At 45.4% G+C, this 24,774-nt stretch overlaps 2 protein-coding genes and 1 long non-coding RNA gene across 3 annotated transcripts in view; 2 read left to right on the top strand and 1 right to left on the bottom strand.

Moving 5' to 3' along the window:
* Positions 1-279: 279 nt before the first annotated feature.
* On the top strand, positions 280-22,531 carry LOC109315136. The gene is made up of 3 exons (XR_002102436.1): positions 280-289; positions 7,314-7,320; positions 22,366-22,531. It is a non-coding gene; the product is annotated as an uncharacterized LOC109315136 (long non-coding RNA).
* On the bottom strand, positions 414-12,784 carry HEXDC (hexosaminidase D). The gene is made up of 12 exons (XM_019542700.1): positions 12,526-12,784; positions 12,324-12,433; positions 11,063-11,150; positions 10,082-10,246; positions 8,298-8,481; positions 6,453-6,524; positions 5,847-6,042; positions 4,483-4,565; positions 3,147-3,225; positions 2,968-3,069; positions 2,150-2,239; positions 414-1,293 (listed from the first exon to the last, which is right to left on the bottom strand). Exons 1-12 carry the CDS (start codon positions 12,604-12,606, stop codon positions 1,125-1,127), a joined length of 1,419 nt encoding a protein of 472 aa, XP_019398245.1. The 5' UTR covers positions 12,607-12,784; the 3' UTR covers positions 414-1,124.
* A 1,743-nt stretch (positions 22,532-24,274) lies between the features above and the next one.
* OGFOD3 (2-oxoglutarate and iron dependent oxygenase domain containing 3) overlaps positions 24,275-24,774 on the top strand; it is a 93,952-nt gene continuing 93,452 nt past the window's right edge. Inside the window, exon 1 of the mRNA XM_019542823.1 lies at positions 24,275-24,296. Within this exon, the coding sequence (XP_019398368.1) occupies positions 24,275-24,296 (22 nt within the window). The remainder of the gene's footprint in view (positions 24,297-24,774) is intronic.

Here is a 24,774-nt window from a genome sequence, read left to right as displayed (position 1 = left end):
AAAACTGGTTTTGATAACTTTTTAATGTAGACTTGGCATTCTTTATTCATTGACCGTTTGCTATTAAAACTTGATGGCTGTTCAGCTGCTTACCAGGATGCAAATGTACTAAGGAGTTGTGTTTTCTAATCATGTTTTTAAATATAAATAATGAATTAGAATAGAAATCTGGTGCAATAACTCCTTTGTCTGTATGTAAAATTAATTTACTTGTAGTTGTCTGTCTTAAGTGGTAAGATTTTTTTTTTTCTTCAAAGAAAACTTGCTACACGGAGTGTGTGCAAAACCTGTGACATTTTTCTAAAAGCAAATGGATCTTAGGTCTTAAACTTCTAAGGCATTCTAAACTCAGACAAAGGGTGCTACCTTTAATTAACCATAATGTGAATGAATATGACACAGAAAGCACAGGCTAAAGGTGGTTATTCTTTACTTTACAGTGTTTAACTTGCATCATACTCCTCCTTTTTCTGGTCTGATAAATTTATTAATAGGTTAAATATATATGTCTTTCACAGTAGATATTACAACTTACCCATAATCCTTCCTGAGGGTTCCTGCATACTTACAAGTTTCAAGCAAGCAGCATATAATGCAAATAATTTAAAGGTGTTTCAAATATTTATTGTAAAATGAGCACACTTGGAACATTTTGAGTTTGACCTGATTTCAGAGTCAGTACTAGGAGGGAGAAGTTACCAAGCTAATCGGCAAGTGAAGTTTGTCATGTTACCATTTCTACTTGCCTTTATCTCATGAAAGCATATCACTGTTGATTTGAATCTGGATAAATCTATATCCTCTCAACCCTTCTAATATAATGAACACAACTGAGCTTGGCCCCATTCCTGTCTTCCCTGTTATACAGTGGAGTAAGTCTAGTCCACTAATGATGTTTGGTGTATTTTCAGCCTCTGAAAACAGCTAATCATTTGTTAGAAGTGAAAACAAAACCCCAAATCCTCATACTCTCTCATGCTAGCATAAATCCCTTGCTAGTGTCTACAGGTGTTTTCAGCAGAGTTGTCTGCGCTATTCTAGGGGTGATTTAGCCCTGGTTATGTGATTACTCATAAATTTGCAGCCAGCAGTGTCTCATGAATCAGTCTGCAGTTAGAGAGCAGCTATGATTGTGCTTGTATTGCTGCATCCAAGTCATTCATCACTTGCTGAAGTTTTTGTAGGCTGGGATGGACATTCTCCTCCATCCACTCCTCTATAGTACACAAGTAGAAAACTCTCTCCATGGCTACTTGAAGGTCTTGTGCCAAGGCATTCCACTTGGAGAGAAGACTAAGCAGAAACAAAAGGAAGAAGCCAACAGGATGTTGCTGTACATAATACTTTTCAGAACCCACCACATTTGCAAGTAAGCCCTGGCTGAACAGGTTACCCTTTTCATACAGGTACAGTTCCAAGGCTTTAATGTTGCACCTCTTTCTCCAGGAAAGGGTGTATATTGTATAGAATTTTGATGCATTTTACCCTGTAGGCTGGTGAAATGTTGAGGTTACTGGATGGTAGGTTAGGTTTCTGGAACTGTGATCCTGGCCTATGTCTAATATGGTGACTTTGAAAAAGAGTTTCAGAACCAACAGTTCTATATAGGGACTGAGTATTATTTCTGAAGCTTAATTAAAACCTAACTTTGATTAGTAGGGATTTAAATCTGACCACTAAAAGAATCTACATGGCTTGATATCCTCCCACCATAGTAATAATTTAAAACTGACTGGAGAGACAAAAATCAATGATGTAGCTCCTGAAAGAGCCAAAGAATTGCTTGGGGAACTGAACTGGCACGGGGGGGGGGGAACCTGGGTTCTTTCTCAGGCCCTAACCACTGGCTTCTTGTGCAACCTTGGTCAATTCTTTCACCAGCTTTAAAATGGGAATGATAATTTTCTCTTCAAGGATAAAAACCACTAGGTAAAGTCTGGCACATAATCCAATCTCTGAGCAGAATGGCTATGTTTTTTAGGGGGGAAAAGTAATTTGTTTTAAACTGGATTTATTTTAAATGGTGATACCTAAGCACTAATCATGAAAAACTGCAAGGACTTGAAACCTCAATTTTCGATAGTCACCAGAACACATGAAAATTATGACTTTTATTTCCTGTCTTTTGCAAAGTGGGGTGTTGAGTTACCTTAATACATCTGGCTGAAAGTGATGTATAATTATAGGATGAACAATCTTCCTCTCTCTGTGATAGGGGCTGAACCAGCCTGTGATATACCTGAAAATGAATCTAAATGTGAATGTTCTTTGGAACAGCAATCGCAGAGTGGTGAACAGGAAAACATACATGAAGGCTAAATGTGGAAGTGGTGTGACTTAAGCTGGATTTCCCCTAAACAGAGGCAGAGTAGGTTTATGTATGTCTAGCAAAATGTTACCCTTTGAATTTGGTCTTAGCCTTGCAGGGTGGGACTGACTGGGGCATTTTTGCCATAACACACATTAGTCTGCTTTAGACTAACTTTCAAAGAGGATGTTTTGCTTTCAGTGACAGCAAGGCCCTGATTTGGCTAAAGCAGTGGATGCCAACTTTCTTGGCAGGCATGCCACAAATTAAGCCCTGCACCCTCCCCCAGTGCATCCTCTTCCCCTGCCTGATCCTCCACTCTGTTTTCTGCTCCTTACCATATTTGCCACTGTGCTGCCTGCCCCTTCCCTGATCTGCCATGTGCCACACACATAGGCTGCCCGTACCACATGTGCTGCAGGTTGGACACTGAGCTAAAGAATATAATCATGTATAGTATATAGAGGTAGCTGTGGTGTTCAGGTGCTTGCTGAATCCAGCCCTAAATGGCTTACCCTCTACTGAGATTCCTGTTTCAGAGCAGAGGGCCATGTAATATCTTAGCCATCATGAAGTTCACAAGTGCTGTTTGAATTTTGTACTTCTATACATCAAAGGCACATTACTTTCATTTGGCAAGAAATTCTTTAACTTTTCACCTGTTTTGTTCAAGAAGTTCATCCACTGAGGGCTTCAGGTAGAAGCCAACTTGAGTCACAAGGGTGAAGATGTCACTTCCTGGAAAGGTCCCCTGACCTGCACTGTGCAAAGAGAATCTCTGTCAGTCCATCACATTGCCACAAAGCAAAGCATCTGATTCTAGTGACTGGGGCTTTACCTCATGAAAGTGTCAGTTTCCAGATTGGAAATCCCCAGGTATTTTTCTACATTTTCTTTAACCATTTCAGAATAGCCATCTGAGAAGAGGACAAGTGCAATAAGTAAAAGGGGAACAGAGAAAAAATGAAGCCATAAATGTCAGGGGGTTCCAATCCTTACAATACTTTTTCTGAGGGATTTTCAGAAGCACTTGGTGTTGGCCCAAGTCCTCTCCTTATGCAGTTAAAAGTAAAACATGTACTTAAATAGAAATTAGAGCTGAGACAATGCTAGGAATTCTGAAATCTCTGCTCATGGAGTTCAGGACAGCTTGCTAATTCTCATGCTAGAAAAAAGCCTTGCCAGTCAGTTTCCACACTAGAGACTACTGCTGCCAGCCCAGGTTTCTTCTTGCCATAAGTACAACATAAGCACTACATAAGTAGTGCTAGGGTTTCCCCTCTCTTTCTAGCTACATTCAGGTTTTACAAAAAAATCAGGAGGTTGTTTTCTCAAGAAATGTTGCAAGACCAAAAGGTACTCCAGGATTAATATTTTAGATTAAAACCTAATCTGCATAGATTTTGTACCACTCAACTGTTTTGATTAGGGGGATCTAGTTATTTTACTGAAATAGTTATGCTGATGCAGTCCCTAATGTGGATGTTATGAGGTCTAAAGGCAACCTAATACCTATGATCTTTACAGCAATATATTTGCATGCACTCTAACATGGCTGAATACCTTTAACTATATCACTTTAGTTAAAACAGAACAAGTTTTATAGGTAGACAAGACCTGAGGGAATTGTGATTTGGATAATTAATCAATTAGTCATTTATGTAAGAGGCATGAATCAAATCAGCTTCAAAAGCAATTCCTATCCCAGGGCTTCTCAAACTTTGCGATATGGTGACACCCCCCCTCCCCCGTGGCCAATTGATGAGTGGAGGGATCCCCTGTGCGCCCATGCAGCAGTGTATGGGTTTGTGACCCCTTTTGAAGTTGCCACAGTTTGAGAACCCCTGTCCTATGCTAAAAGGAATTAAGCATGTAATAAGTGTTCAGTTATGACCTCCATGAAGGCATTATAACAAGATTTTATAATTATTTTAAATTAAAGGGCTTATAGGTTGCATGTGAACCTGTCCACATTGTAAGAAAGTGGCAACTGCTATTAAGAGACTCACGCCTATGGGGATACGAAGCACATGGAATTATACTAGTAGTGTTTTTCGTGATCAGACACGTATATAAAATTTTGAGATGGTTTGATCCTGCAGACTTCTAAGCACAGTTAATTTTTTTTGGATTGGGCATTAGCTGTGAGGGAGTATGCAGATGTCACTGTGTACCATTCTCTAGTGCCTGCAGACATACAGCCAGCGATGGGATTCCCACTGGGAGCAGCTCACACAAAACAGAGAAGTGGTCATACCTGAAAAGAAAATGTTCCTCCATTAAATGCTGTACTGTGAACAGTACTTTGATAATATAAAATGTTAGGCTTGTATCCTGTGATCTCAAAGTGCTTTACAAACATAACTTTCTGAGAAGATACATTGTTACAGTCTCTGAGAAGCACCTGTACAATGATCCATATTTACTGATGGGAATTTATGATGACATCAGACTACACCTTTACTTATTCCTTATTTACTATCATTTCCTCGTGCTGATTCATGGTATTTGAAACCAGTTTTAAGGTTGGACATACACCCTGTAATGCCTTTAATTCTGCCATTCCTTTCCTTTGATATTAAAGTAACTCCTTCCAAAGCTAGTTAACTATCTGTTGAAGTGTCTGTAGTGAAGCCCTAAATGTTAAGGATTTTACTGGATTGTAAGAGTTTGTGAAACCTCACCCTGCTAAAATATTTGTACTTTGAAAGATAAAAATAACAGGTCCTATCAAAGTTAGACTGCAATCATTTTAAGGTCATCTTTTACACCTGTAGTTTCCTCACTCATGCTCATCACACCATCTGTTTATACAAAATAGTTCCTATGAGTGTTACAAATCAGGAATTTGGTTATATATTTTACTGGACAAACTGACATCCACCTGATTCAGTACAGTTGGTTCAGTGAAGTATATCACCCTCAAAAAATCTTTGCCTCTCCTATAGTTCCTGTACCACTGTGGCTATCATAGCAGTGCACCCCTAAAAATCAGGATAGTATCTGAAGAAAATGCTCTCTCTTCTTATGCAGAATGGTCTTTCTTGAAAATCCAATCTAAGGGCTTCTAAAACAGTTAATGTTCACAGTGTAACCCTTCATTCTGCCCCAGGACCTCACTGTTGCAAGTGTCTCCCTTATTGGCCTTTGCTGCTGGTTAATTCTGTAAGTAACAAATCACAGGTCCAGTGGTTAAGGATGTAGCAGGTTATTCTTTCTATGTTAAGTATCTAGTCCCAGGTGTGGCAATTTATCATTTGGGTACAGGCCTGAAGATGTTTTAGTCGTCTCCCTTTACCATTTTTATCCTCCCTCCACAGCCTTAGTCCTTCCGAGGCATGGGGACAATTGGGACTGAAACCTATCAACACTATACATAAGAGTTAGGTGGACAGGAGCTAGAAGCAAACCTAACAGACGGTGTTGCATTATGTCAGGCTTCCCCTGTGGGTCTTTGGTTCCCCTCCCTTGCCTTCTTTTGATGCTGTTACCTGGAAGAATTTTTTTACCTGTGTTTCATGTAGAAATCTGCCCTTACCTTTGCCAGCCAGTCAGAGCAATGCCCTGCAGCATATCTGCATGGCCACTGTGTGCCACTTTCAGCCACTGGAGATGGTTTTTTAGGTGATGTCCAATATGGGTCAGAGACTGATTTGCCCCGGTTGCTCCTTTAAAAGCACTAGCAAACCACAGCTTGGGAAAGTTGCACTTGTGATACTTTTCTATGAGAAGCACTGAAATGGAAGATGTAATGGCATATTTATTGGGTTTGGATTTCAATGACAAATCTTAATTTTTTATTTCTTTTAAAGTGCAATACCTTATGGCATAGATGTCTCTATCCTTTTTAACAGAAGTGCAGACTAAGGTTTTGTGACATATATTCTATTTCTTCCCTTCTACTAGAGAAGGGCCATGCTTCTTTCAAAACCGTCTCAAAAGCAATAAACCATCATGGAGATTCTAACAGGATCTGTATGTTTTTATAGTCATTTATTAAAACAATTAATGAATTAAGGGAGGGGCTGTTTAATAAAGCAGACATTTTTGTTGTCCAGGCACCACAGACTATAATTTTGCCATTTTTAAAGAGTTAATTAATCTCTTTGCTTCCTCTAAGCAGCTCAGTAGAAAGAGTACAAACCTTTGCTGTCTACATCGATATCTTCTGCATAGTCCCAAATCATTGGCTCCACGAGCTCTGGTACCCCAGATTCTGGAAAGGGAAAAAATTTATTTAAGTGAAGCAAAGTGGTAACTTAAGGCACAAACCAGAATCTGGATTAATGGTGCAATGATACATGCATCACACCATGGCTAATGCTTGCCAGGCCCGGACTACAATATTTTACAGGTACAGAACAGACGGCTCTACTATGTACTTTCTGCAGATCCTCTCCCTGCCAAGCCCTGGCTTAGTGAGATATCAATCATGGGAAGAGGCAGTTCAGGCTCCAAGATCTATTTGTTCAGGCTTTCTCCTGAAATTGCCAACAAGGGAGCCAAGTAGAGATAACTCATCAGACAGACACTATTCCATTGGCAAGACTGAAAAAGTTGCATTTCAGTCCATCTTATTACCATTCCTCTGGGCACACTTGATAGCTGGTACTTGAACTTAGAAAACTGCTTTGTGACATAAATGCAATTACTTGATCAGAATTTTATCTCAGTTCTCTTGGTCTATTAATACATTTGATAATGGGAGGAAAGGGCACAATCATGCATTCTTTGCACACCTAAAACTTCTACTAACTTGCTGTTTGTATGCATGCGGGGCAGGGACTGTAGTGTAACATGTCTGCTGCTTTAGGGTCCTGGTGCTTTGAGGCTCTCTGGCAATACAACACTACTACAACTAACAGGTGTAGGCTGGCTCCAAGTTAGTCTGCAACAGACTCATTCACCTGGATTGAAGTGTTACAGAATCAGACCTTGAGAAAGCAGCCCCAGCCACACCATAATCAACTCTGCCATAATTCAGCACTGTGTTGACCTAGATCAGGTCAACAGTGCAATCTCTCAGCTAGAGCAGGAGGGTGCACCAAGATGGATGCTGACACCAGCCTCACGGCAGATTCATTTGTTTTGCCTCCATTTGCCTTTGTTCCCACTGTTAGATTTCCCACCATGGCTAGCACTTGCACAGTTCAGTCAATGGTGATGGGGCTACAGGTGGCCATCAATATTGTAATGGTGGTGTTGCCCATGTCTGTTCAGACCAGGTCTCTACAATACAATAGGGACAATGCTGGTGGCTGCCTGGAGCCCTGTTTGTCTGATGCTGCTCCAGGTTTGGCAGGAGTTGGATTTTTTTTTTTCCAGAAACAAAGCGAGGGCAGAACAAGGCCATTGAGTAATCCCTAAGGTCAGTGTGTGACACACTGCCACATGTACAGTGATAACGTGCCATGTCAAAGATACTGGGTCATAGCTTCTTTCCATGAAACTGCACCCCTGGAAGGTAGCTGCTTCTGTCTAGGTCACCTTGTGCCCAAAAAGCCATGGACGTGGGCTGAGGGCATGGAAGCAAAACTCCGCCTTGATTTATTTTTTTAAATGAACAAAGACAAGGCTTTATTCCATAAACCACCACAAAGGGAGCAGTGACTTCTCTACTTTAGCTGCTTATATGGACCCTTTTACCAGCATGCCTCAGCATCTCTCAGTCACAGCACCCTTATGAGGAAGGGCAGTGTTGTTACCCACATTTTACGGAGGGGAAACTGAGACAATGTGACTCAATCAAGGTCATACAGGAAGTCTGTGGCAGAGTAAGGGATCAAAGCCAGGTTTCTCAAGTCCTAGGCTAATGCCTCACCGCTAAACCATCCCTCTTTTCCCTTTTGCTATTTGAAATGAATAATTTGTTACCTGTTCCTGCCCTTACTGAAAGGGGAGTTGCGCAGTACAGCCTGTTTCAAACAATACATTTTAATGGTTTTTAAGTTTCTGAACACATGAGACACACCCCTCCCGGATCATTCACCTGTCAATGTTTCATCATTTATCCCTCTAAGCATGTCATCCCATACTATGGGCTTCACTGTGGGATAAGATGAGGCAATGAAACTGGCCACAGCTTTTACGTGGGACAGGAACAACTTCTCTGGGTTATTCTCCTGTTGCTGCAACCACTGCTTTGATTCCTCCCCATCACCAAGGTAGTAGACCTGAGAGTACCAAACAAAAGACCCTGCTTTACTGTGGAGGAACAAATGTGACAGACACAATATTGTGAAATATTTGATATTAGTATGATGTAACAGTCTTGGAACAAAAAACTATTATATGAATGTTGCACATTATACACATCCTTGCCTAGCTTACAAGCAATTACCGTTCTGGCCGAGTAGGCCATATACAGCATATTTCCTACAGGGAAATAAAATCACAGAGGGGCAATGCCAGCTCCCACCACTGGATTACTACAAATATTAGCCTTCTGATGCTTTGCCCTCTAGACAAATAGTTTTTACGGGCTTCACGTAACTCAGGAGACCTGCCAATTCAAAAGGACCTGAGACATATAAAGGTCCTGACTCAGGGAAAGAAGCCATTCTCACTTCATTCAAAAACTGACATGGGAGCATGACCGACATGGAGAGACCCTGTGAGATGGTCTGATGTACCGAGCTGTACCAGTCTCAGTGGAAATGCTGGATGTCTGCAGGGTAAAACAGGTTTGTGTTTAAAGTCAGGGGTGTCAAACTCAACCAACCCTGTAGGTCGAATGAGTGGCATTGGGCCAGTCCATGGGCCTGATGGCCCCCTCCCCTTTCTCCTCCTCCAGTATATCTGATCTAGTGACTGTTCCAGCTGGTTTGGCAGTGTGGATCCCAAAATATCTGGAAGAGGTGCCACATGCAGTGCAGTCTAGCCACAGCAGCAGCGCTGCACATGTTGGTTGCCCCAGCTGGACTGGGGAAAGGAAAGGGGTCCATGGGCCAAATTCAGCCCATGGGTTGGCCCTGCACCATGGGCACACACCATGCCTGTGTGGGGATGATCACACCCAAAGGCAGCACTGGGGGCTAGATGACGAATCTGACCCATAAGCCATATTTTTGAAACCCCCGCTTTAAGCTCTTCATTGTTTTATGGTGTGTTCGCTCTAGAATGCTTTCACTTTGACTAGCTAGTTCTTTGGTTTATGAAAGCTGGCTAGTCACTAAATCACTCCTGTCACTGCTTCTCACAGACAGCTAAGTCTTACTGTGGTACCTGAAGCAAACTGCAAGGGACTGCAGACAAGGGGCCAGGTCTAGAGCGAAAGGAATGCAGATTCCTTTTCCTGAAAACATCTCTGGTCTCTAGCCAATTACTTCAGTGGGGAACCCATAAAGGGGTCAGAGATGCAGGTCATGTGGAAACTGTTCCCAAGAGTGCAGAGTTTTCTAGGAAGCCTTCTAGTTCGAATGTCATTGACCCAGTAGTAGGTACTGGGCGTTAATTTGATAAATTAACCTGTAAATTTATTCAAGTGCTATCACAAAGTGGGCAGGCACTCCAGCGCAAGGAGCTTCTGTAAGAGGCTAAGAGCCACATGAAGACTTACAGGCAGTAAGGAACTGGTGCTGTGATAGCTAAAAGTAGTGAAGGTGGTTGGGGATATTCTCATGTGGTTTAATTCATTATTGAGCACTTCCCAGAGACTCTGCAGTGAGAATATTAGCCCCTGGGGGAGACCGGTCAGGTTGGTGATGGCAGGGAGTTTCTGATCTGCCCAAATGAGCCCCCACTGTACAATACAGCATGCCATAAGAATCCTACCTCATCACAGCCTATGTGAAACCATTGTAAGCCATCGTGCAGTGCCACCACCTGGTCAATCATTTTTCTAACCAGCAGCTGGGATTCCTCTTTGTGCGGATTAAGAGCATTTGGAAATGCCTTCACCTCCCGCAGGTGGGAAAATTCTTTGTGCTTTAGCACAAACTGCAGGAGAAAGGAGAACTCACAGCTATAACCACAGAACAACTGGAAGACACAAGTGATGGACACAAAACAGTACTGCCCAACAGACTCTGCTAACGGTTACTGTTTTGGGAATCAGGAAAGATTCTTGCTTTGCTCATGAAATGAGAGGGTGAAAATGAGAGGCCTGGTCAGAGCCAAGCAGAGCATAGGCAGGACACATCTGGCTTTTCTTCACCCCTCCATCAAGCATCTCCTTCCAAGTATCACACAGCATTGGCTGCTGTCCCAGGTCAGAAACAACTGCACGTACTTCTCTCTCCATCTCATCACTATCAACAACATGCGGCAATAATGTGGATAATTCAGGAGGTTCAAACTGCATCATCTCCGCTCCCAGTACACGGGAGAGGAATGAATAGGGTGGCAGAGTAGGTAATAGGGAGTTTCCCCAACAGAAGTGTTCTGTGAACTCATCTACTAACAGGCAAAGAATTATCTTGCTGTAAAGGCTTGTTGATGGGGAGTAGGAAATTTGGATTCTAGTCCTTATTCTACATTTACATCCAATGTAATGTCACATCCTCTCTTTGCCTCAGCTCTCCCTGTTTGGAAAGTGGGGTTAATGCCTGCCTCACTAGCGGACTGAGAGGATGAATTCATTAGTGGCTGCAAAAAACTCTGGGTTGCTAGATGGAGGATCCTGTTTAAATGGTTTAATAATTCCTAAATTCTGAACAACAGCAGTGTCACTGGCTCGGTAGCTCCATGCTCTGCAGACTTCCTGGAATTATTCAGTCTCCCCAACATGAGGACACCTTGGATTGATGCACTTACTTCCATATGTCCAAACGTCTGCACCAGAGGAATAACTTCTAATTTGTGCAATTTTGCCACGTTTAATATCTCTTTAATTTCTGAAAGGCTAAAAAGAAAGAAGGGAAGTGCATCAGGCAGGGTACTTGGTTATCTGTGTTGGTAGTGAGCATCTAGAGTCAACCAGCACCAGTAGCTTGCCTGCTTTAGAAAGCAAATACCCTAATACAGTGGTTCCCAAACTCTGACAGACTGCGCACCACCAATTTAAAACGATACAACCTTAAGCACCGCCAGCAAATTTTTGTCATACAAAGTAATTATAATAAATTTGTTAAATGCATACCACTGACAGGTTGTTTGAGTACCACTGGTGGCACCTGTACTGCAGATTGGGAACCGCTGCTCTAATATATACACCACTTGTTTTATCCCAGAGTTTTTCCCAACCTTCAGTGACTGCAGAGACTGTGGTTTGCTGTACACTAAGAAATCCCAGTAAAGGGCTCGTGGAACGCCAATGCACAGCGACAGAGACAAGAAGTTAACTTCTGAAATTGCAAGTGCAAAGGGAAAAAGTTATGCAGAAGGATGTAAGTACTAGCACTTTGCCTGGACACCTGTTTCTGTGGAAACTGTCCCAGGAGCCTTACTGACCAGCTGTTTTTATCTCCTTTATTTCTAGTTTAAGAGCTGTCATCTTAAGCAGGTGTGTCATACCATAAGGGGTATGCCCTTTACATTTCCCCAAGCCTTTTACTGAGGGCACAACACCCTACACGGCTGGTAGCTTGGTATCATCATCTCCCTTTTGGACATGGGAAAAGCAAGGCTCAGTCTGTCCCAGTGCCACAGAAGGTGCTGGTGGCTATGGCGGGACTAGAACGAGGAGCCCCTGAACCCTCCCGTCCCCGGCGGGGCTGCGGCGCATCCGAGCGCTGGCGGGACGCGGCTGACCCGGCCTGGCAACCTGCCGCTCTGCTTCTTTGGGTGGGAAGGGGAGAAGCCGAGGACTGGAAGGGACAGAGGAGGCCACATCTAGTCCAACCCCTGCTCGAGGCAGGCCCAGCCCCAACTAGATCATCCCAGCCACGGCTCTGCCAAGCTGGGCCTTGAAAACCTCCAAGGACAGAGCTCCCAGCCCCACTCCAGACGGGTGACCCGATCCAGGGCTTCGCCATCCGCCTCATGAGAAAGTTTTCCCTAATATCCCACCTAACCCCAACCCCGCCCCCGCCCCGGTCCCCGAGCGGCCGGCAGCCGAGCAGCCCCGCGACGGTACCTGTAGGCCTGCTCCGCCCGCAGCGGCCGCAGCTCCCCGTCGTACGGGAACGTGTCCTCGTACTCCACCAGGAGGCCGCTGGCGCCGAGCGCGCGGAACAGGGGCAGCACCTGCAAGACAGACACATGGCGCCGCTGGGGCCGGCCCGGGGCTGGGGGTGGCGGGTCGGAGCCGCCCCGCCCCGGCCCGGGACCCCCGCTACCTCGGTCAAGTAGTGCGGCCGGGGCGGCGCGCCCTTGAGGTCCAGGTGCACCAGGCGCCGCGGCAGCGGGCAGCGGGGCATGACGACGGGATGCGGCCGGTCGCGATCGTGGCACCGCGGGGGTTAACTGTGCGCCCCTCCCCCCTGCGCGATCGATAGCTCTGCCTTGGATTAGTCCTGCCTGTCTTGCCGGCGCCTCTGCCGCGGGTTGCCCGGGTCTGTCCCGCCGGCCGCTCCCTCTCCGTCATCGATTGCTCAGGCCTGCCCGGCTCCAGCGCTCTTCCGGCCGGATGCTGCCAGCTCTCGAGCTCCGGGATGGATTGCTCCTCCCTGCCTTCCCCAGGCCGAGCTGTAACTGCCCGAGCGCGTCGCTCAGCCTGACCGCGGTTCCCGGCACGTGTCCGCACCGCCCACTTCCGGCTCCCTGCACCGGCCTGGCGGTTTGTCCTCAGACGCGAGCTGTTCCGTCCTCAGTGGCCTTGGGGGGCAGAGAGACTCCTCGATGGCCGCCGGCCCACGATGGCCCTGTGCGCTGCCGAGAGGTTCGTGCCGTGCAGCTGCGGATGGAGGCGGAAGCGGAGCGCACTGGTGGCCCGGAGAGGGGTGCTCCCACCGGGACTGAGCACTCCTCCTGGCTGCCGGAGCTCGGCGTGTCCAGGGTGGAAGAGGCTGCTGGACCCGTTGGCAGATGGCCGTGGCGCTGAAGAGGTTTGGCTTTCCTGAGGGCTCTGCGCAGAAAAGGTGGCTGTGACTAGAAGCCTGTGCGCTGTTGCTCACATGGAGTCACCGCGTCGCCAACTTCTGGGAGGCTTATCGGTGCGCTGAGCCTGTGAGGGTGTCCCCCGCTTCGTCACGGGGGTGGCGCCAGGGTTGTCTGGCAAACTCCGAGGCTAGAAGAGTCAAGTCTGTGAAGTTTATGGAGAACCTGATGATCCACAGTGGAGACCCTGGAAACTACTACGTCGATACAGCCGTGCGCCACATCCTTCTCAGGGGCATCAAAGTAAAGATTATGCTGCCTTGGGACCTGCAAGAAGCTCCTGCCAGGCCATGTCACCGTTGTGACCCAAAGGGGAGATCTTGCCCATTGCCCTCATCCCAGAGCAGAGAGGTGGCAGCCAGAACGGCCAGCCATGGCTTGGCCGGTTCACACAGCCACAGGGGTTTGTCGGCACCTGGAGTGAGAGGCTTGACTGCATCCAGTGGGAGTGTCTTAATAAAATGATAAAAAGCAGTTCTTAAGGTGTAGGAACGAGTGAAATGAATGAAAAGTCAAAGCTGGCATTTTTTTTTTTAGGTGTGGCTCAAGTCAGATATGGGGGCCTGGAGTCTAAATGGGTTGAGAGTCACTGTCTGAGTATGATACATACTAAGTAGAATTAGCAGCCTTGAGTCCTGTGACAGGATGTCATCTTGCTGCTGCAGATGTGTGGTTCCGGTGTCCTTCCTGGTGTCTGTGACTTTTCCATGCAGCAGCAGCAGTCAGTGCTATGTAAAACTAACAAGGGTCTGATCAGTTTTCTGGTTTCTGTTCAGAATCCTGTGGGGGCAGAGAAACTGTCAAGAACCAGTCCAAACTCTGAGGTGTTTCCAAACTAATTGGGTAAGACCGAGGATGTATATCCCCATTTTACACAGGGGGAGCTGAGATGCAGGAAGATTGTGTAACTAACTTAGCATCATGCAGAGTTTATCAGAGTATTGTAGACGCATCCCTCTGGTCTTTGTTTTCAGGGAGGCACACGTGGTATCTGATACTTTTGCATGTATTTCTGGTGTGATGTATCAAATGAACTCTGCTTGGTTAAGTCTTGTCTTTTTCTCAGTTCCCACACAGAGGTGCTGTTGAGATGCTTATGGAAACCCTGTCACACTATTAGGACAGTTGCAGAGGTTGCTGGTGGTTTTGTGGGTAGGTTAGTGATTCAGCACAAGGAAGATTACTGTGCTCTGCAAAATCGTATTCAGCTCCAGAGCTCTAAGCCAGAGGTATAACATGCTATTTTGGTGCCCTGGGCAGAGGGGAGTTGGGGGCAGGTTGGCAGGGGGGGAATTTTGCTGAGCATGGGTGAGTGGGGTGGCAGGGCCAGGCAGAATCTTACCTGCAGGGCTGTGGGCTCAGCCAGGGGCTGTTCTCAGCATGGGCTTGCCTAGTTAACTCTGGCCTTGCAGACCTGAGGCAGGAGCCCCCTTTGTCAGCCTCATTCCCCCTTCCTTTGTGTGGCTCAGCACTGAGTTTACAGTTGCTGCCAACTTATATGTAGGGTGTGGCTGGGTGCCAGGCACCTGCTGCTGCCGTTCTGGTGCCCCTCCACCTCCATTCCTGCACACCTGCTAGGCAGTGTCTGGGGCCAATTCCTTTGGTTGTCTACCCCTGGTTATGCTGCTTTGTGGAGCAGTTGGTTGGCAGGTACCTGGTGTCCCCATAAACAGTGCTAACCATAAAGCCCATTGTTCCTGCAGCCACTCTCCTTCCAGCTGAAGAAAATGAGCTCCAGGATGGAGCTCCTGTCTTTAATGCCATTTATCTAAATAGCTGAGTGACATGAGGGCATTTCCAGCCTTCTCCTCTTTAGGTTGATCTCACTGCTTTCCAAAGGCTGCCCACTGCTGCTGTTAAAAAAGGACAGAATCAGGTTTTCCAAAAGTAAAGTAATTGTATTATTTTTTCCAGAGGAGAAACTTGTCAAAGAAATAGAATAAGAATTCCTTAGGTAGGTTTAAACAGCTAGAAGTTCTGGCCTTCTTCTGAATCCAGTGAAGCCTTGCATAATAATTACAAATTTGTCTGTCTCACCAAGTAGTCAAAGTCTCCTGGGTTGTTTCAGACTAGGTGGTTTTAGAGAAGGGAGAGGAGTATGTTTATTTCTTCCTTCTGGCAGGGATCACTTTTCCTGCCACAGTTAATTGATAACATAATAATTTTGTTAGCTGCATCTATGGAGAGACTCCCTAGGTCCAACTTGTTTTTGAATTGCACTGTCAATCAATGTTGCTCCTTTAGGTTATGGTCAGGAATCATTTCAAGGGAGATGTGTACTTCCTCCTGGTTTTACTGCCAGCCTAATTGAAAAGGACAGGATAGTTGGTACTTGTTTTGATCAGGTTTTGGAGAAGTGGTTCAAGGAAAACTGGTGCTGTCCAGGAATAAATGATGAGGCAGAAATTACCTTGCATAAGTGCTAGTTCTGAAAAGCAAAGCTGCCAGACAGTGTCTACATTCTGTCTTTAAAATACAAGAACCAAACAAAAGATAAAATAAGTTGGAGCAAAGCTAAAAGTTGACATTTTATTTTGTATTTATGATTAGGCCAAAGTCCAAACAGAACATAACTTTGAGCTGTTTGAGGCTAATGCTCTTGGAGCATGTACTACAAGGAAAATGAACGATCATCTTCTGTCATAGTTCTGCAAGCATGTGTAATTCCATGCCTGAAAGTTAAAGGGAACACTTGTAAATAAGCCCCGCCCCCCCCTTTTTTTTTTTGCAAAGTTCCATTAAGATTCCTGCAATGATGCAAATAACATTTAACCTTCAGATGCTGGCTTAGACATGTCAGTGTGGTTTCTGCATCCAGTCTAGTATACCATAGTTTGCAGTTTTAGAACTTACACTGTCTATTCTTTCACATGCTGGGACAACAGCAACAGGCCGTGAGAAGAAAGCTTCTGTGTCTGAATTCTGAGTCATTTTCATTGCTTTTAAAGCAGCTAAATACTGCTTTCATTTATGCAGTAATTGGTATCAAACTGCAGGGAGTTTAGTTGCAGATTGTTGCTTGCTAGTGAATAAGCTTCATGGAGTTTGGGGCATTGCCAGTCAGAGGCTGATGGCTTTGCATTCTCTACTGGAGAAGAGAAGATACTGTGGTGTGATGTGATTGCCATCTGTGGTCTGCATTTCAAGTTTTGCATACAGAAGCCTCTACTGATGTTTCCTCCTGAAAGCATGCTTTCTCTCTTATAGCTATACAGTGATCATTGCTCCTTAAGTACCAAAGAGGTTTTCTCCACAGTGGGTGAGTGGGTGAAAGAACCTCCTCCCAGTGTTACCATTGCCATCTGGGATACCTTCCTTTTTTCCCTGCACTAATTTGTCATCTGCCCTCTCTTCAGTTCATTCTCAAGACCCATCTATTACCCCATCATATGCCTTCTAAGCCCAGCCTCAGGTGGGACAGTCAAATTCTGCTTACTGCTTTTCCCGGATTCATGCCCCATCTTCATCAGTGTTGATGCTTCTGCACGTCTGTGCAGATCATGCTGTTAACAGTCGCATCCTTAGTAGTTTAGGCCAGAAGTTCTGGAAACCAGAATTCGGTTCCATTTCTCCTTCGTCAGAATGTCCCAGCAGTACAGAATTTCAGCACCTTTTATGACAGGGCAGGCAAAACTGTTGCCTAGTGGGTCTTTAATGGTTGCAGAAGTCTTGAAAGCTTTCTTAGAGAGTGTCCTAGAAAGTAAAAACCCTGAATTTATTACTTAAATGCATGATGACTTCTCTGTCCTGACTCTTGAATAATAGAGGTTGGCAACACTTCTGGACACGTTTGTGACTCATACTGTGGCTTCAGGTTGTTACCTCTATGATATCTTCAGTCCATAGTTCCTTTTTTTCTGGTGGAAGGCACTTGAATTTCCTTTGAATGGCAGCTTTGGAAGTGCCAGTGGGGCAGTTGCTGTGTTTCATTTGTGTTTCAGTGTAGGGTGTTTTGTACTTGCAGTACTACACCTCTTATTTTAGATGGCTAATTACCTTGCTCTTCTGTGAAATGATTCCCAGGGACTTGCCCGCCCCTCTGGAGTTTGACTGTCTAGTCGCCTTTGGTAATGTGTTGCTGAATGCTTAGTGCTCTCAGTGAGTTGTTTTGGTTTGTAATCTGGTCAGATTGTCTTTCCCATGGATTTCTTAAGTGACCTTGCCTGCTATAATTTTATCTCTCGTGACTTACGAGAAAAAATAATTATTCGAACGTTGGAAGGAGAGATTATAGACTCAGTGTCATTTGGGGTAGCTGAGCCATGAGGATCACTTTTAGGAGTAATTGAGGTCTGTGATTAGCCTCGCCGGGGAAGAGATTGAAGATGAAAGGGAGAGAACATTGTGTGTGTGTTTGTATGTGAATATGAAAGGTTGGTGATGCACCTCATAGCTGCAAACGCTCTTCATGAAAATACTGGCATGGAAGCTCTTGTATAAGAAACTGTCTCAGGGATTCATTTATATCAATACAGCTTATAGATTGTCTTCTTCTGTCTTTTCCATGTGAGGTTGTTCAGGCAAATGTTGAACATGCCTCTTGAATTCCCCTGGCAATATTCCCAGATTGCTTAGTATTACTGAAAGCAGCCCTTTTATACCATTGTTTCTTTTTCAAGTGATTCTGAGAAGGTAGGATCAGTCACTGAAATCTCTGTCTACCAGGCAGGTGATTTCATTACAGCCCAGATAAATTAATTTGAACTAGGATCAGTCTCGGAGTCCTTTGAATGATGATTAGTACATGTGAGTAGGAAGGCCGCATTCTTGTTGTCTACAAAGACCCTCTATCTTAGCAGAAGTCTTTTTTTTTTATGGTATGACCTTTGTAGTCCAAATGTGTTATTTCTCTTCCAGTTTTGTCCTTTCTGACAAGCAGAGATTCCTTCCCTGATATCCTCCTCTCTTTTCTCTTGTAGCTTTGTGTTTTGCAGAGCATCAAGCAGAAATGGCCCATGAGCCAGGGATAGAGATAAAGTAAGGGGCTGAAGATGACAGGCTTTAATGTGAGAGTTCTACCCTTTCTGGTCAGGGTGCACCTGGTCAAGGTGTGTACCTTTCCCTTCTCACCTGCCACAACTTGGCTGTTTCTCTTGGATGGAATTTTTAATTATGGGGAAGTGGTCCCTGTTTCTTTGGTGGTCTTGGTGCAGTTTAGTTTGTGTAGAGCTTCTATGGGGCTCCTCCTTCCCTACATCCTGCCCCTTTCCACTTGGGTGTTAGACTCTAATGATGGGTTAGGTTCCTATTTGGTTCTTTTTTCCTCTAGGTGTTCGGTGAGGTTTGGATCCTCTAGAAGGGTGTTTGTGCATCTGTTTCACGAATTACAATAAAGCAAGTAACAAAACTTAAGTAGCTCAAGTTTGGCTGGGTAGGGAAGTAGTGCCTTGGCGTGCTGAGCTACCCCCTTTCTGGGGTATTGACCTTAGTCCTGGGTGCCCTTGGCACCACTTCTGACCCCCTGGGCTGGGCTCCCTGTGCCTGCTGGGCCAGCCGCCCCTAATCAGTGGGCTCTCTGTGCCTGTGTTTCTGGCAGGGTATTGTGTGGCTTGGTCTAGCTCACGTTGACCTTGTGCAGGGCTCGTGCCCTGGGTGGCTATTTTCTTGGGCACTTCTATCCTGTGGACTTCTCTGTTGATGTCGCAGTGTCAGAGAGCCATTTCAGCATGTCTTCTCCAGCCGTTCTTCTGCCCAGCTTCTCCATGCTGCCTACTCACTTCCCCGCCTGACCTGTTATCCTATTTGTAATCCGTGGTGTGGACAGTGTCCTGGAAGTGCAGTGTGATTCTTGGCTCCGGCAGGGGGGAATGGACACAACTGTCCTAGAGTTTTGATGTGTTCCTTCTTTTTTTCTTCCAGCCTGTCCTTTAGCCCTCTTCCCTCATGCTCCAGGCCAGTCAGCGTTTAAATTCTGGCTGGTGTGGTGCCAGCCAGCCATGTTACAGCCCAGCCACCAAGGTCCAGGCTTGATTCGGAGCATATGGAAAGGTGGCTCCTCTGGTGGGGATGGGTGTCTCTCTTCTTCCCCAGGGCTGGGGTTACCACCTGCTGGCTGGTAAGTTGGTAACTTTGGTGGGTTCCTGTCACAGTCAATTTAAGCCTTTCATTTTGACTTCACAAGAAGCTTGTCTCTACAGAAAAAAAGAGTAGTAGAAACATTCCTAAAAATCATTGTTAGGTAAGTGATAATTATAGATTATTTTTAAGGTGATAGCACTCTTTGACACCTTCGTCCAGAACCTGAAGCTTGTAACTCACATGAGTAGAATTTGAAGGTAGGAAGGGAAATTGCCCAGTTTATCTTTATTTCTGAAAATGAGTGATATGCACAAAGCATCGATAGTGGGAAGTAACTTTACATGGTCAAAAATCTTAGTTTTTAGTTTTAATGATTCAAGCTAGATGTTAGTAGTGTAGGTCAAGGAAGCTCATTTTAGAATCTGATGAAGTTAACAAAATGTCATAAAGCAGGTGGCTTCCTCTATGATTGCAATATTCTGTGGATGTTTGAAAATGATACAAACAAGGAAAGTAAGATCCGATCTTTCTTTGAAAGGGAATTGCATTTACTAAGCCAAGCACTAGGGCTAACCTGAATTGTGTAATAGTCTATATTATACATCAGTGGTTGACAGTAAATGCCGCTTCTTACACTCTTGGCCTCCCTGCTGATATGCAAGTTGTATAGATAGCTGGCTTTCTCCTACAGTAGGCCTTTACTAGCCTTCTCTTTGAAATTTTGAGCTTCTGGTTTTGAAGCAAATGCTCTAGATAATACGAGATCATGCTACATTATTATTGTCCTTTTGAATTTAGATCTGGGTTTCCTTAAATTGGACCTGCTTGCACAGGACCTGTGAGGCTTTTTTCAGGGTCTTTGGGGTTTCTGTAAGGGGGCAGAAAATTTCTGGTCTTCTGGCTGGCTTTCTTAGTATCACGTACTTTATTTTAATGATTGATGATAACTCTCTATAATTATGAGACTTTCGAGCAAATGACATTTCATATTTCTCACTCATTCCCTTGATGTCTGATGAATTGGCCAGTATTTACCAAATAGCTGTGCATTGTAACAGTTGTTACAGAAAAGTTATCTGACTTCTGGTCTGAGACTGTTGTTTTACCTGCAGAATAGCAGAAAGGGAACTGTCCTTGGGAGGATCTGATGGAGGGGTGAGCAGTATACTGTTACTTTTTTTACATTGTTGTATTGTCAAGGCAAGACTTTAGGTTGTGATGCACTTGCAGAATGGTGTGTGGGGAGGAGATAGGATAGAGAATTCTTTTGGACTTTGTGACTTGGGAATCTCTTCCCCAAGAAGATGCTGCTCCCCAGCACTACTTTCAGGAGTGGTAAAATTCTGGCTAAACTTGCTTTCATTTCCTTATTCCCTGTTACTCGGGTCAGTTTTACTCTGCATAGAAGCTGGAAGCAATTAGCCAGAGCAAAGTTGCATTAATTTGATTCCTGATTCTACTAAACTAGGCCTGTTAAATAATGGTGGGGGCTAGCCTCTGTCCAGAGCTAAGGTTTGTATAGCACCATGAACTACTGTCTGATCTTGGGAAAATACTCGATTTAAGAACAATTTCACTTTGGCTAATGTTCACGTGGATTTTTGTTCCCTTACTCTTCTCCCGTTCTGTGAGAGTAGAGTTTTTTGTCCTTGGGGGATTCATTCAATCCTGTGGCTTGCTCAGCTCTGTTAGCAGCCTTAGATTCTAGGGTTAATATTGAAACAGTGGAGATGGGAAGTTGTATGGGAAGACCCTGCCCTGCTCCTTGATACCCATATGTTCATAGCTTTGTTCCACTGTCAACATACATCATGTGTTTCACAATCTCAAACCAGAGTCAACCCCTGGTTGGCCATGTTCATTTGTTTATTGTCCTCTAACAGCCTGGCAATGCCCTGTCCCTCAACTCATCTGGCAGTTGGTATAACTGGGCGCGTCTACATGTGCCTTAAGGCATTTTTTTCTAATGCACATTAAATTTAGCATCTGTAATGTGAGATACTAAAGAAATGCTGCCTTAAAGTGCAAATGCACGCAATTTTTAAGTGATGGTTAATGCACAGTAGCTTATTTCAGTGCTCATTAGCGTAATCGTACATTTTTATGTGATGCTTTAATGCACAGTGACGTAGGCTACTGTGCATTAAAGCACACATGTACACGCTCCCTCTGTGACAAAGTTGCAAATGGTTTGTCAACAAATGACCACGTCAGCCCCAAATACCCTATTGGCAGGTGTCAGGTTTTGGTTTTGCAGAGCTTTGGGTGCAGTTTGAGATGCCTGAGATGACTTGCCCTTTTCCCAAGGATATTTAAGAGTTTGTCAGGGAAGGAACATGTCAGAGGCCTTGCCCTGCCTGAACTCTAGCTTGCTAAGAGATCTGAGAAAGCTCTGAAGCTATTGAAACTGTAGACTGCCTCTAATTGTGACTTGGGCCATGGTAATGCATGTTATACCCAGCATTGGTGAGTGGAGAATTAGATTAGAACTTCCTGTGATTAAACTCCTGTGCTCTTTTTCTGGACGCAGTGCATTCATAGGACCATAGAAAAGTAGAGCTGGAAGGGATCGCACAAAGTGATCTAATCTAGGCCGCCCTCGAGGCAGAATTATCCCTGACTAAACCATCCCAACCAAGTGTCTGTCCAGCCTGCCCTTGAAAACTTCCAGGGATGGAGATTCTGCAGTTCTAGGTAGCCTGTCCCAGTGCCTGAACACGCTCCTAGTCAGAGTTACTGCTAATCTTCCACCTAAATTTCCTCTGCTGCAGCTTGAGGCCATTGCTCCTAGTCCTGTCCCTTGTAGCCACAGAGACTGCTCCTTCCAGAAAGGCAGCTGGCCACCGTGCCGCCCCACTCCCAGTTGCACCATCCCCCTCTCAGGTCCTTGTGGGATGGGAGGCTCAGCAGCCCTGGGTAGGACTTGGTGCAGTATGGATTAGTGCCCATAGAGGCCCTGTTCACAGTATGAACTGAAGTTGGCCCCAGTAAATGTAAGACTAGGCAGGCAATACTTGGCTTGCACAGAAGTGCTGAAAATGTAGCCCATTTAGTTTTAGAAGTATCTCCAAATCCCCCACAATTACTACGCCGTACAACAGAGCCATCAGCATCCCTGCATCTTACAGATGCACCTCCAGAAATGCAATACATCTCATCAGAAATGCAGTAAATGCCCTGATGAAAAATATGTAGGAGAGACCAAACAACAACTGCACACCAGAATGAGCGCACACTGGAAATCCATCAAAGACAAGAATACCTAATTACCTGTGGGTGCCCACTTCTCACAAGAAAACCACTCTCTCTCCAGTCTCTCAGTTCTAATCCTCAAAGGAAACTTACAAAACACTTCTCAGAGACGAGCCTACAAACTTCACTTCGACAACCTCCTGGATACAAAAAATCATGGACTATAGACAGTGGATTTATGACACGTTGTAACCTCCCTGACAGCTGACTTCCCAGGTACCTCTCCAGTATTTAACTGCTACATTCATCTCCCTTCTCTCTCTCCCCCACGACCACCCAGTCCGTCTCACCCACTCACTCAGTTGACATCTTCACTGACTGTCTGTCTTGTATGCAGACCAGCCCAGCCTCTGGCTTCTTTACTATTCCTTCCATTCAGGAAGAGTGCACACTAACTGCAGAGACTTCCTCAGCCTGATGAAGGGTTTTTAAACCCCAAAACTTGCTAACATTTTTCCAACTGTTTAAGTTGGTCTAATAAAAGATATCAGATTCACCCAAAGAAACTTGTCTTTCTGTCCTGACACTGTTGAGACAGATCCCAGTACCACAACTGGTTGTGAGAGGGGAAGGGGAAAAGGCGTTTTCCCCTCAGACACCAGAGAGCTGCTCTCAGGACCTGCTACAGCAGGGGCAGGCAATTATTTTGGGCAGAGTTTTGGCAAGCCATCAAGCACAGCAGGTCTACTGAATTTACTCAGAGATTTTATTGTGCACAGCATAGACATTTTGTTGAACATTGGCCTTAAAAACAGCTGTTGAGGATTGCAAAATTTGTTGGGGGAAGGGAGCAGTCTAGGATGTTTATTCATGTAAACTTGTCAAACTGGTTTTGCAAGGAAGGGAGCTCAGATTAAGTTGGAATTCAGGAGCTTGCCCCACTTTTTTGGATTAACTTGATAGGGCAGGCTCGTGAGAAAAGAATTGTCGGAGCTAGGGATGAATGATAAGTAAAATGATGCCGGGTTTTTGGAGTAAGGATGTGTTCTTTGGACCAGGTGCACTGATACAGTTTTGTGGCCTATGGTCTTTTCTGATGTAATTCCTGGGTGAATAAAAGGACAAAGAATGGCTGTTACAGAGTGACTCCTTTCTCAACTCATGGGTCATGACCCAGAAGTGGGCTGGAAGAATACATAAAAGACTCACAAACAAGCTTTAAAAATGGATTCTCCTTTAAAGGAGAAATATGTAGGAAGCTGTGGCTTTCCCTTTGCAGGCTGGGAGAGTTCGAGCCTCTGGGGAGCTGCTTGCGCCCCCATGGGGCAAGGCCTGGGGGTGGGGGTATGAGTGTGGGGCTCTGGGTTGGGACTAGCTGTCAATGTTTACAAGTGGGTCTGGGTACAAAAGAGGTTGAGAAGCACAATGGACATGCAAAGCTTTAACTAAAGAACTGCAACAAAAGGAGCAGTCCACCTAAAGACAGCAAAGGAGTAGTAGCAAGAAGCAGCTATCTGGTAGGCACAATAAAGGCATTGCAAGGGGATATCTTTAAAGGATGTAGTGGAAATTATGAAATTAGAAAAACAGGTGGAAAATGTACAAGGCCAAAAGGAGGAAGCAAATAAAGCAGTAGCATGGTGGAAATGGAAAGCACTGGACTCCCGAAGTGCAATGTGAGCAGTTTTTAAAGATTCTCGAAATAGACTTGGGGCTGATCGTAATCAGTGCCGGAAGAGGAGGGAATTAGAAGCTAAATTGGAAGCACCACAAGGAATTATGACAACAGTTCAAGGAGGATGTATGGGGTGGGGGGCGCATGTAGTGAAAATGAATGAGAACAGATGCCAACAGCCCAAGCCTAAATTCTCCCCACTGCGCTCAGGAGGAGTGCGCAGTTTGAAAGTGACAGAAGTGGGTGGGCACGAGGAAACCACGTGAATAGACACGGGTGGCTTCGGGCGCAGCTGCAGCGTTTTCTGTCACACCCGCGTCCGGCTGCGAGTTAGAGCAGCAAGACCTTTCCCCCAGCCGCAGCCCGTCGGGGCACAGCCGGCAGGGCAGGCGGACCCGGCGCTGCAGCCGTGAGGGGAGAGCATGATTGCTCTCCCTCCCTCCCTCGGCCACTGCCCGCCTCTGGGGTCGACTCCCGGCGGCATCCCCTGCTCGGCCCCACACAAGCCCCTCCCAGCGGAGGGCAGGGCTGCGCCCGCCTCCCTCTGCCTGGCACCGTCCCAGCTCGGCCCGGGGCCCGCAGCTCCCCCGGGAGGAGCCGGGCC

Source organism: Crocodylus porosus, unplaced genomic scaffold (genome assembly GCF_001723895.1).
Source record: "Crocodylus porosus isolate Cpor-Errol unplaced genomic scaffold, CroPor_comp1, whole genome shotgun sequence".
Classification (NCBI taxonomy): domain Eukaryota; kingdom Metazoa; phylum Chordata; order Crocodylia; family Crocodylidae; genus Crocodylus; species Crocodylus porosus.
The sequence above is the reverse complement of the archived record's forward strand: the minus strand, read 5'-3'. Positions and strand labels throughout refer to the sequence as shown.